Below are 13,861 nucleotides of genomic sequence, written 5' to 3' on the forward strand. Positions count from 1 at the left end.
CACAAGACATATTTTAAAAAGTAATCCCTTATCCAACTCTTTTCCTTATTTATTTTATCTTTCCTAAAAATCTCCAACTGAATGTCTTCTGATTCTCTGATGTTGAACAAAGTCTACTGCAAACTTAAAGTACAGTATATGCTTTGGAGTTCCAATGTGCAACAGCCTGTTGAAACACTAATATATTTGACATTTGCTGCTGTAAGGATTATTTTTCTTTCAAAAGTCTGACTCCTTTCAACAGTATATATGACACTGCTTGAATTGTAAATAGTCTGTTTTATAGAAAGATATAGATCTGAGTGTATAACATATGTGCAATACACATACCCTAAAAGAGCCAACTATATTGAAAACTTAGTAAGGAGCACACTTCACATCCCAAAATGACACACATACCACTACCACAGCACAGAAAGAAACTGCCTTCTCTGAAGTCATACTTTTTCAATGAATTTCCAGGATGCCAAACAGTTCAAAGAGCTCAAATCTGCTAACTGCTAACACTGAAGACAGTCTCCCATAGAAGAGGATGAAAAAGACATTACAGTTTCAGTGCCACGCAGCCATGATTTAGGGCATTTGTAGGCATACTGTGACAAGCAGCTGTTAGGAAAGAAGTAAAACTACTGAGACAATTGTTAAACAAAGAAGAAAACATTCAAATTCATAATGAAATACTTGCATAGTTTCTTTTAAAATTATTTGTTTAATTACTCTACAGATGAAATATCCTATCAAAGTGTAAGAAGTCAGATCTTGCCTATATTACTATAGATGAGAAGACACATCTTCACGTATTGGATGAAAGATCTAGAATACTGATTAGAAGTTAATGTAGTTTAATATTCAAACTAGAATTCAAAAATTTTCAAAAATGTGAAGTTATTCTGAAAAAGGCTTTGAACTTCAGTATCTCGGCAGAAAGTGGTCAAAAAAATTTAAACTTCCAAACAAGAAAATATTAACTGAGAATTCTCCAAATAGGAATACTTGTACTAGAAATTCAGTATTTTTCTTAAAGATATTATTGGTACTAACATGCAATTTAAAGAGATAATGACTTCAGTTTGCTTTTCATTGTATTGTCTTTACATCAGCTTAGCTCCACTGACTTCACTCATCTAGTTATAAGTTCTGTTAGTTTTGGAAAAACAGAATTAGATGCAACAATCTGAAATCCTTTCTCTGGAAAAATTGTAGTAGATATTATCATATCCACAAAATTTTATTGTTAGTTTATCCCCTACTTCTCCCAAACATCACTCCCCAATTCCAATTAATTTTCAAAAGATTTTTTTTTTTCTATCATCATCTCCCCAGTATATTGGAACTTTCAGTAATACCTTTCACCTCTGACATGGAAGTGATTTAATCTGAGAGACTGATTGAACAAGGCACCTATAAACTTGAATTTTACTGTGCCAGGGATGCACTTACTGGGTATTCTAAAACTGAGTTCAGTGAACTGCTTATTACATGTCAGTCCTTTCAAATTTTTAGCAATAACTTGGTAAATTCAAAGGTGATTTATGAATATTTGGAAACATCTTATAGTTGTTACTTTTTGTTCAAGCATAGATGTTCATTGCAGTCTGTATAACAATATGGCTTTAAGACACAACTTTCAGACAATACACTTAGATTTAACTTCGGGGTCAGACCATTTGCAAAGGCACTGAATGATGACTGTGATAATAAAAACCTATTACAGTTTGTTCATTGCCTGAATTTAACAGTATCTGTACTCTGACAAGTCATGGGAAATTTGAATGGATCTCTCACAAAAAAAATGGAGAACTGAAAGGTGTAATTTGTTAAGGTATTCTGTTAAGTGTGATATATACTGAGGAATCACATTTATTTGTGGACAACCACAACTGATTTGTATGAAAGCTACAAAAACTTGCATTTTTAGGTTAATTCATATTTTGCACACGACTTGCCACTATATAGAATGATGCAAATTACATGATTTCTGGTTTTGTTTTGCTGTGACTGCGCGCACTTAGGCTGTTACATGCTTACTCTGGTAGGCCTACTGCGACATGGAAACTGCTGGAGGAGGTTGGACAGTTATTCAGAAACGGGAAGATGGCAGTGTGGACTTCCATCGGACGTGGAAGGAGTACAAGATGGTAAACAATGTTCTCTGAAGCCTTAATATCAGCTGTTATTATTATTTGAAATCTAATATGCTAAAGTTACATTAATAGCATCCTTAGAATGTAAGCAACTTTTAAAAGTTGCCTTTGTCCTCAGATGCTCATTTTGAAAATGTCAGAGTAGTGTAAGTTGTTTGCCTAAGCAGATTTTCAAGTGTGATGTTTGTTTTTTAAAGAGAAACCTTACTTTTTTTAATCAACTGTTCCATCATATGTCTACATTTTTTGAGTTGTTTATATTTGTGTTTCTAGTGGCAACAGTAGGAATTGTTCCAAATCTACTAAGTAATATTGATTCACTGTTTCAGATTCCTGAGCTTGTCCTTGCTGAAATCAACTTTTTGAAACATTACAGATCAATAATCCCCATGAACACAGTAAAATTCTTAGTTGATAGGCTGAAAAAGATTAAACTTATAAACTGATAAAGTGATCATTTCAAAGTCAAAGGGAAAAAAAAAAACAAACACCTAAACAAAGCTATTTAAATATACAACTTGAATTACAGGGATTTGGTGATCCTGCTGGAGAGTACTGGCTGGGAAATGAGTTTGTTTCTCAACTGACTAATCAGAAGCGTTATGTTCTTAAAATACAACTGAAAGACTGGGAAGGAAATGAGGCATATTCATTGTATGACCACTTCTCTCTAGCAAGTGAAGAACAAAAATACAGGTAAGCAGAAAAGTCAGATCTAATAAAAAAAAGTTCTGATAGTAATCTTTCTAAACTGTGTAGATGCACGGCCTTATTTCATACAAATCATGACTATATTCCAGTTCACTCAGAAAATAATGTTTTCTTCATTTTTCATCTCTTGCCTAAAAAAATTTCTTTTTCCAGAGGAGAAAATGTGTATTTTACTAATGCATCCTGAATGAGTATAACACACAAAATGCAAAGATGAGATAGTATGGAATAAGATAGGATACATGTGCCAATATAGTGGGTGACAGTGGAGTCATTAGGACAACTGGAACCTGTCTGCAGCTGCTATCAAATCCTGATTCCCTGCAATAAATATATTTCTGGAAGGTGGATGACTAAGATGAATTATACCACAAGGATTTTCCTTGTCAGTGGCTTCTAGGAACTGTTCTGTTGTCATAAAGAGCACACTGAGGTGATGTGGCCTTACGCTTCCATAAGCCACTGGCTTAGACTCTCAGTAACTCTCCTACCTGTGAAAATGGAGAAAATATGCATTTCACCCACCACTTGTCAATTTAAACACCAAGTTTTAATGGACCTATGATTTATGCTCTAATCCTGTAAAATGTAAAGATTCACAATTGCTTCTTAATTCTTGATTAAAATAAGAAACAATGCAATTTTAAAATAAATATTTTATATAAACATTACCATAGTATTATGCACTTTAAATAGTATCATAGTATTTTGAAATAGTATCAGCCAAAGTTGAAATATATGAGCAGTTCACAGTTCATTCACCAGGCTCTCTGTAAATGCAATAAATAGGCTTATTTATTTCAGAAGAACCAAAAGACTTCACAGTATAACAGATGCTTTTCTACTACATGGTCCATGAAATGTTTCTTTGTAAGAGTCTTACAGATTCATGGAGCTTTGGGTGTCTGGACAGAAAAATTGTCTACATTTAGATGAATTTTTCCAAGATCTTTAGCAACTATTTAAACGTAAATGTAAATAACATCAACCTGACACATGAGAGAACTGATGCTATTATTTCATCTCAGGTCTTACATGCAAACAAAGCAATTCAAAACTATCAGCATCTGCCCCTCATAAAATGTTAGATCTTAATGCCTTGGTAGTATTTAGTTGTCTCAACTCCAAAGTAAATATTTTTTCATCTGGAAACAGTCAGAATCTACAGCAGAGACTTTTTTAAAAGTAATGCCTTAAAATACTTAGAAAGGCAACTTCTGCAAAATGGGTGATTACCCTTGTCCATTTACAATATTAAAAGATAATTACTGAAAACTAAGATGGTAAAAGCAATTTTATTACAATATGTAACCAAACAAGGAACTAATCATAAAATGGAGTGGTTTAAAAAATATATTTAACATTATGAAAAAGAAAAAAAAAACAACACCAAAGGAAGTATTCAGTTAAGAACATCTTCCATGCCCCATTCCCTGGCAGTGCTTAAGGCCAGGCTGAATGAGGCTCTGAGCAACCTGGTCTAGTGGAAGGTGTCCCTGCCCATGGCAAAGGGGGTGGATCTAGATGATCTTTAAGGTCCCTTCCAACTCAAACAATTCTATGATTCTGTGATCAATTACATTAAAAAGATTAATACATTCTGAATGATGGAAAGATTATGAGTTAGGCCATAAAAGTGAAATTTCTTCATGTTAAACTGAGATCAGAATGGACTTTGTTTGAATCAAACTTCCTGATTTCAAAGCTATGAAGTCAAACCAGGTTGCTCAGGGTTTTTCATGTGGTTCTAGATAACCACCAAAGGTGGAGATGGCACAACCTATTTGTCTTTCCTCATGGTAAAAAGTTTTTCTGATATCCAGTCAGAACATCTCATTTCAATTTCCATCCATTTCCTCTCATCTTCTGTTATACTAAACTGTATCTTTAAAAAATATTATTAATAATAAGTAAATAATACCATGCTTATATTAGACTTCAGATGATATTTGAAGACCCAGCCTAGACTCATACATTATACTTGGAACCTTTAATAGCATTTATGTTAGAAATTGGCTTACATAATTTTGAACGCATATTAAGAAAAAACAGTGATTTTTTAAAATGATAATTAAAAGAAAATCTGTAATGAACTGATCCTTTGAAACCTAAATGAATATAAATTAATTAATTACTTATATTTTTAAATAGGAAATATGAAATAGGTTAAAATTATCTGTTATACTACCAAAGACAATTTCTATCATAAGAAGAGAATAACATGCAAGATGAAGACCGATTGGGGGACTAATAATTCTCCTCAGAGAGTCAGATCTCCTCTTTAAACAAATAGAATATCTCTGAGAAGTGTGAGCTATTTGATACAGAAATGCAGTCACCAAAAAGATACTGTGGGAGCAGAGGGTTCAAGTCTTTCCAGTTCAAGGTAACACAGGAATAGCTGTGTAATTGCCCTGCCCAGTTCAGTGCCCTGTGTCTCTCCCCATGAGACTGCATTGGCACCCATGCAGACAGATCCCAACAGCAGCAGCCTCACTGAAAGCTTATCTTGCCAGGGAATTGAAGCAAGCCAAAATACGTGTGATTAGCTAACACTAAAGCTTATGAACGACACGAAAAGGATGAGTAATTAGGAGAGTGGAAAGGGAAATATTGATAAATTTCTAAAATACCATTTACTAGCTCATAATTAATACTCCTGGTAAGACTGTTCTCTCATATATGTGGGGTTGTAATGCTAAATTGCTATGTTTAGCTAACAGTAAAATAGGAATCAAAAAAGTTTTGGTTTAAACTTTTGAATGCGATAAAAATAATTGCATGTACTGTTGCACTGCATGCACTTTCAGTATTAATAAATACATGATCTATATGAAAAAACCTAGAAGTTACTATCTACTTGCTTTCATTTTCCTCTAACATGACATGAACAAACACATGTTCATTAGAATATTTGTGTTGACCTTTTCTGTTCATTTGAAAACATTGTGCTGAAAAACAGCTTACATTAGTACATTGGCCAGAAGAGAACTAAACCATTTGAACAGGATATTTATTGCAAATTATTCCATCATTATTTTGCAGATAACTACCATCAACTTCCACGTAATAATTGTTTTTCCATTTTTCACTTCTACAGGATTTACCTTAAAGGACTTACTGGGACAGCGGGCAAAATAAGTAGTATAAGCCAACCAGGAAATGATTTTAGCACAAAGGATGCAGACAATGACAAATGTATTTGCAAATGTTCACAAATGCTAACAGGAGGTACGACTGTTTTTATGTTTCTCAGTCTTCCTATTTTTATTGGCACTGAAATTGTCTATGAGATAAATAGTGTTAATTTTGACTAAATAAATTTTGATTATTAAAGAAGTTCAAAACTCACAGCTAGAAATACTAGTATGGTGACTCCAGATGAAGTATTTTACCATTTGACAAAAGTTAGTTAAAATAAAACAAGAGAAGTTAAAACTGGAGGGAAAATAAGTCCCTGAAGTTGGGGTACAAGAAAGTCTCTAATTGTGGAACTAATCAGAGACACAGCAGATTCCTCTTCCAAAGAATGAGTACATTTAGAGGTCAAATATTTTTGCTTTCAGAGATTTCAGCTTGTCAGTGAAATGGCTTCTGATTCTTTAGGCATAAGCCTTCTCCCTAATTACCCAAAGTGAAAAACCCCCAAGAGCTTCTGTGTGCTCCTAGTGCCACAGAAGGTTACAAGAATTTAATTCCTTATTTCAATATAGCTAGGAAGTGGTAAAGATATACCACAGATATATCTACTTTTTTTAATGATTGTTCACTAGTTATATTTGAGTTCTAGGTGGTATTTTTTTCTTCAACTACACAAGTAATTCTATATAGTTTCTTAATCTAGAATTCCATGTTCTGAGATGTAAACAAGTGCTTTGTAAATTTGGCTTCTCCTCCTGTTCTCTTAAGCAATTGTTCATTTTCCTATAGCATAAGCTGCAAAATAAAAAAAAAAATCTCTAGTTTGTCCAAAAGGATAGCTGGAATACTGCCCTGCAAAACAGAACACACACACACACTGTCGCCACCATAACAGAAATATAAAAATATTATTTTACTAATAATTTTTTTCTTATGATCCACTAACAAGTCAGGACTATTCGGATACAAAGTACATTTGGGCTGATTTTTTCCTCTTTTCCCTTCTTACTAAGTTCCAGGAGGTTTTGAACTGACCTGCCCAGAACACTGAATAATTCCTCAAGAAAGAATTAAGAAAGGAGTTTAAATCTGTGAAGAACAGGAGTTTACCAAAGAGTAGATAAAACCAAAGGCAACTCAATATCATTATAGTTCAAGTTGTGTTCTGCCCTCAGACTGTCAGAAATGTTTGATGTGGATATTTGTCAATTTTAAAATACAATGTATTGTGTAAGATTCAAGAATATGTAGCTGATACATAAATAAATTTCTTTCCTGAGTTTGGGACAAGTATTTTATACCGACACTTCCAAATCATAAGAATAAAAAACTGGGTTTAGATTTCTTTCTCATTTCTAGACACCAAAGTGACCTTAAATACTATTTTGAGAATTACTTCTGCTGATGTTTGTCTTCTGTCTTGCAGGATGGTGGTTTGATGCATGTGGTCCTTCTAACCTCAATGGAATGTATTATCCATTACGACAGAACAACAACAAGTTTAACGGGATCAAGTGGTACTACTGGAAGGGCTCGGGATACTCTCTCAAAGCTACAACTATGATGATTCGACCAGCAGATTTCTAAATGCTTTGTCATTATGTGAATGATGTATTGTATAGTCTTCCAAGACTTATTTTACCAAGCAACTTGTCTCATTTTTTCAAGCCCAGAAACATGCACTAGTGTTCTGAAGGGGTCAGTTCAGTTCCTGAATTGCAATCGCCTTGATCAGCTAAAGCTCAATATTATTCAACCAGACACAATGTCTAAAGCATCAACCTGATATAACAGTGATTTGGCCAAATGACTCAATAAAACAAACATCCAAAACCGTCGGACAACTTAAGGACTCTGTTTTACTGATCATTAATGTTATGTATGTGTTACTAAATAACTGGAACTGTGAAAAAATCCCTAAAATACTTTTAGGAATATGCATTTCACCTCACCTCTGAACTTTAAACGTTAATATAAAACACATAGCTAGATCTAGAACTATTTATCTTTCCGTGTCATGTGTGCCCTTTATGTACATAAAAAAAATACTGTTCTGTAATTAGCTCAATCCTAGTTAGGGAATACATTCTTTTCCCCCATAGTCTCCTAAACAACTTCTTACACTTATTTGAGGATTTTTCCAGTAGCCTGTATGACTATGTTTAACAGAGGACAAATACCATTTAAATAGTTTGCATTTATTCTTGGGAAATACCATTTACAAAAATCATCATTTTTTCAGTCTATTTCAGTCACTGTCTTTAAATTACAGAAACCCCCTATGAATTACAATATAGCATGTATTCCTATACATTTTTATGAAGATTGCACTTTTTTCTTCCCTTGTCATTTACCTGTAAAATAACTGACCAGTATTTTATAAACTGAGACAACAGCATTAACACCAGATGTCCGGTTGTCTATGACAATCATTTATCACCTGGTGCTGTAATATATCTATATGTTTTGTAAAAATAACCTAATTGAAAAACATATGCATGTTCTTTGATACAATTAAATTTATGCTTATGACTTAAGATACAAATTACTACATTTTAAGAACAGGAAGAAAAAGAATCTGAAAATTATCTAAGGTCACACTATGGGTTTTTTTCACTAAGGTTAGAACTTCATAAAAATTCTCTGTAGGTAGGCCCTCAATGTACGGCACAATGTGAATAAATTACTCTACTGGGTGATCTTTGCTCCCCCCCCCCCCCCCCCCCTTCATTTTATTACTATATGCATTAAAATTGTGCACTAAACATGCAAATCAGATTGAGAAGATATTTCTTCATACATCACAATAATTTAGTGGAGGTTTTTCTCCAAATTAAGTTAAGCTTTTAATTTTCATCCTTATTCTTTGCCTCATATTGTCGTAAAACTTTGATTTCAGCAGATGACTGAATTAGTTACAATGCAGGAACTTAACGCACAACAAAACAAAAACCCCAGACATATTTCTGGAAGCTAACTTAACAAAAGGTGTTGTAAGGATAACAAGGCTTGTGAAGGATCTAGAAAAAATATTGTATGAGGAGGGGGTGAGGGATCTGGGGTTGTTTAGATGGAGAAGAGGAGGTTCAGGGGGGACCTCATCACTCCCTTCAATCACCTGAAAGGAGGTTGTAGTGAGGTGTGTGTCTGGTCTCTCTTCTACTGTGCCGGCAGTGACAGGCCCAGAAGAAATGGCCTTGAGACAGGTGAGATTCAGATTAGGTATTAGAAAAAAAATTTCAGTGGTCAGGCATTGAAACTGAATTGGAATTTCAGTGGTCATGGCAAAAATAATTTAATATTGCATGGCTAGTATTGATTTGTTGAAAAAAAGTTTATAGAATTTGAGGCTTTCTGATGACTGTTCTGGGAAACTGATCAAAAATACTGATGTAGACACTGAGTGGATCAATTAATACTGATGTAAACATTGAATGGATCAATTGTTTAATGAGACTCCATTTTGGGGGAAAAAGGATCAATTTATCAACACAAATGTATAATTTAGAGGGAGTATGTCTTTAGATGACATTTCATCTAAAGAAGATTGCATGGTTTGAACTCCAAACACCAAAGTGAAGCAACAGGAGACATGTCAGAAGGAAGGCAATAATAGGAAATAGAAAGCTGCAAAAACTGCTTTGGACTTGGTACAAACAATTAAAACATAACTGCAAGGTAACCACTACTTTTAATTCCTTCCTGTAATCAAATAAACAGTATGTGAAACTAGGATGTACTTCCATTTTCTCTAAGTACTTTTTAGGAAGCAGGAAAGAAACAAGAAAAAAAAAAAAAAAAGGCAAATAAAAACACCATTCATGCTCAAATAATAATTGCATCTTAAAAAATAAGGTATCTGTTACAGTAAGAAATGAGAGTGACTAAATAAGGGAATGATTGGAATGGTAATGGAAATATTGCCTTGGACTCCAACTTTGTTCCTTTGCAAGAACAGCACATTGCAAAAAGAAGTGATTAAGGTTCTTAGCACAACCCTAACCTCCCTCAATTTTACATTCTCACCGTCTTTCAAATTCTCCTTACTTCTGCTTCAGGAATAAAACCTCTAAATGGAATCTCAAAAACAACCCCAAGAGGAATCACTTCTAAAGAATGCTATGTACATTGCTATTGATAGCATACTTTGTTATTAATCAAGGTAGTCTGAAAAGAAACAGAAAACTCAAAGCAACTTAACATGAAATTCAGTGTAGTTTTTTTTCCATAGAAATATAGAATAGGGGAAAAAAATAACATGCTTCTTATTTACTTTTCACAATAAGTTTTACCATTCTTATTGCATTTGATATATAAAACAATCTACTTTCTCATTTTATGAAATAATATGAAATTATAATGGATAGTTAATTTCTTGAGGGTTATTTGAGAATAACTGCTACAGTTTCCCTAAACTTTGAGAGCATACAACTTACAATCAAAAAATAAAGCTTCATGTTGAATATGTACATTTACATAAGTTATAGATTTTGAAATAATGCTAAACAGATGTTCTTAACAGTTAATAAAATTACAGTAAAAATAAATATCATACCCCATTTAACTACTTTCTTCAAGACCTGTATGAAATTTTGAGAAATAAACTGCAGACACTAATTTAGTGGAGGGAAAATTATTGGAATGATTGACTAGTAACTAGCTAGCATTCTACTTGTTTTAATACCAAAATAAAATTTCTGTTTAATAAATTACAATACATGAAGTGCACTGAGGTCTACAGAGGTACATCATGCCCCCACATACCCCCTTTTGCACTAGTTCCTAATTCAATACTTGAGAATGATTATTAGAGGCAGGAAAAATGCTTCATTTTTTTCTGCTTAGCAGTTCTAGAAGACCACGGTACTTTTCCATTACCCCAAAAAATTGGAAAAACACTGGGCCAAAAAAATTGAGTCCCTGACCTGCAAATCTTTCCATTTGGCAATAACATGCCTCTTCAGTTTGTACACAGGTACAGATAGAAATAAAATTAAAGTACATTTATACTTCAGTAAGATGCTGGTTTATTCAGGTGTTAATTGGTGAACAAGTATTTTGCATTTTCCACATGTACCAAAGCTTTTGCACACACTTCAAAAAATAGTGGATGAAGAAGAAAACTCCTTACAATATCTGCTTTAAAAAATATTTTTCTAGTTGGCTTTCTTATTCACAAAATCTATTTAGAGGGAAAATCATTTCCCAGATAAACAAAAGAAGGTTCACAAGCTTAAACGTTCATTAAACTTACAGGAGCTGCAGGGAAGCTGGATGAAAGCTCATATGGTTCCTCTGAGATCCAATGGCCTAATTCCAAAGACCACAGAATCTAAAACAAAATAAGTGGTAAGTAGAATCTTAAAATTTCTAAAATAAACTTTTGGAATGTGTAATTAGAAGTGACAGTGCTGTTACAATAGCTGGTTTGCTATTTCATTTATCCAAACCAAATGATTTGCTGAAGAATCAATAAATCAGAAAGATACAAATTTTACAACTAAAACAAACCATTGAAATATCAGTCATGCTTCTATGCATAGCTATATTAAATTTTAAAACATTGTGAGGATATTAGAAAAGCAAACTATTTTTTAATCACAATACACAGAGCAAAAATTTGAAAAGGGGAGTCATAGTATATGAGTTCTGTTCTCTCAATTCAGTAATCATTGAATTTCATGAGGTTCCTGTTGGCCCATTTCTCCAGCTTGTCAAAGTCCATCTGAACAGAAACACCCATCTGGTGTATCAAACACTTCTCACAGTTTTCTAACATCTGCAAATTTGCTGATGGTGCATTCTTCCCCATCATCCAGATCATAAATGAAGTTGTCAAACAATACTGGACCCCTACTACTACAAGGATTATGCAACTATTGTATAGAATCCACATTACATATATAAATCATCCTGCAAAGAAGAACAACTTAATTTCTCTCTCTGTGGTATCCTCCTTAGTCAGTCATACTCTAGAGCGCATAAAAAGACTGCAGAACGCTGACTCTCTAGAAAATATGTAATCATTTGTGTTCAACTGAGCTCCGAAACACTGGATCAATATGATCTTTTGAGATTAGTAATCCTAAAACTATTTGCAGACTTCCGCTCCTATCAGGACCAGCAGCAAATGGTTAACAGAAAAAACCTACTTAAAATAGCGGTATTTCCAATTTCTGAAATACAGTATTTTTAATTTTTTTTTTTTGGTAAAACTTTCCCCAAACTACTCCATCCAGCATTTGTTACAGATTGATTTTCTAAATATGCTTCAGAACAATTTACTATAACTTGCACTTGGTTGTCTATAATATTAAAAGCTCCATGGGAGAGTATTCAAGTACTACCCCTCAATTGGTAAAAGCATTGTCTTAATGGGAAAATGGAAAAAGACAAAGTTCCTACGTTGGCTCTGCCCTTGAGGCATATAAAGGACATTCTACTCCTACTTTGTAGACAGTCTAAATTCTGAAATCATTCTGATGGAAGATGAAATTCTTTTCCTTATTGGTTTTATAAGGGGTGAGCCAGTAAGATTCTCACAGAGGTAAAACACTGGTATCTTATTTGCCAAGTTTGTCCACTGTCACTCGATTCAACAACTTTTCCCTTTTACAGGTATTTGAGTTTCACAATGTCTCTTCTGTAGTTGCCATCTGGCACCCCTTAAATTCAAAAAAAGCAATGTTACCAAACAGTGAGACATCTTGTTGCTCCGAGAGCAAGTGAAGCTAACTGAACAAGTATACATATACCCCCAAAATGGGATATATGGAATTTATTAGAAAGCAAATCCCTGTATTAGGATAATTCTACCACTATCTCATATTTTCCCGAAATAGCTCCCTAGCCATTTCAAATACATGAAGTTGTTAGAAAAGCCATGCACTATTAAACACTTGTCATTATTCATCTTGGAACATGCTGAATTTCATCAGTGTCTAAAACTACTCCCCTGCTTGATTCACAATAACTGAAATACTCTGCCATACAAATGCATATATTATTAGTTTTAATTTAAATTTAAAAATGTTCCCTTTTAAAATAAACTGGCATTATATATACTGAGCATAGCAAAGTTATTCTTTACAATGTTAGAGGTCACTAATGGAAAATTCCAAGCTGAACAAATTGATCATAAACTAGCAATGTAAATCTTATAAAATGGCTGAATTGCATGTAAGAAAATACGTTTCTGTAAAGGGCTCTTTTTTCCCCCAAATCTGTTGCTACAGGTAGTAAATTGCAAATTCGGTTTTCATAACAAAATTATTTTCTCAACAAGTTCTACAGTTTTCAGTCCAAAGTATCTTATGCCTGATGACTTCCAGGGAAACCAAAAACCTCTAATGTAAACTTCTACAAAAGCTGTTGCCTTGTGTGATGTGACAAGTGATGTTTGACTTGTGAAGAGAGATGTCCAATTTAGCAGGCTATTGGAAATGAAGAGTGATTTTTTTGCTGACAATAAAAAGCAGCATATCCTTAGACTTATTGCTAAACTTGATTACAGAACATCCAAAGAATATGATGTTTACTTTTAGAAAAAGAACAATCAAATATTTGAAAATGCAACAGCTGTGCAAAAAGAAAATCGTTTCTATAACCATTATATCATACCAAACATAAAAATAAGATTTAAGCACATTAATAAATCAATGATCTTTAAAAAATATTCAAAACCTAATAATGTATTGTAACTTGTTAAAAAAATACAGTTATGACTGCAATTTAGGATTGTAAATTATAAATTTTAGAGTGATACCTGTGTATAGTTTTTACAATTAATTTAACAATTTACAATAAGAATATCTAAGCTTCTTAGCTTTGTACTTATAGCTGCATATATTTATGGAACATAAAAT

The 13,861-nt window shown here is 33.3% G+C and overlaps 2 protein-coding genes across 3 annotated transcripts in view; one reads left to right on the plus strand and one right to left on the minus strand.

Moving 5' to 3' along the window:
• The window catches only part of ANGPT2 (angiopoietin 2), a 45,105-nt gene extending 34,009 nt beyond the window's left edge, over window positions 1–11,096 (plus strand). For both annotated transcript variants that reach the window (XM_040059043.2, XM_040059044.2), the window contains 4 exons: window positions 2,037–2,138; window positions 2,674–2,840; window positions 5,956–6,086; window positions 7,423–11,096. In XM_040059043.2, the coding sequence (XP_039914977.1) occupies window positions 2,037–2,138; window positions 2,674–2,840; window positions 5,956–6,086; window positions 7,423–7,583 (561 nt within the window). In that variant the 3' untranslated portion in view covers window positions 7,584–11,096. The remainder of the gene's footprint in view (window positions 1–2,036; window positions 2,139–2,673; window positions 2,841–5,955; window positions 6,087–7,422) is intronic.
• MCPH1 (microcephalin 1) overlaps window positions 1–13,861 on the minus strand; it is a 127,427-nt gene that overhangs the window by 70,045 nt on the left and 43,521 nt on the right. The window contains exon 11 of the mRNA XM_040059042.2: window positions 11,251–11,328. Coding sequence (XP_039914976.1) covers window positions 11,251–11,328 — 78 coding nt within the window. The remainder of the gene's footprint in view (window positions 1–11,250; window positions 11,329–13,861) is intronic.

This window comes from Hirundo rustica, chromosome 3 (genome assembly GCF_015227805.2).
Source record: "Hirundo rustica isolate bHirRus1 chromosome 3, bHirRus1.pri.v3, whole genome shotgun sequence".
Taxonomy (NCBI): domain Eukaryota; kingdom Metazoa; phylum Chordata; class Aves; order Passeriformes; family Hirundinidae; genus Hirundo; species Hirundo rustica.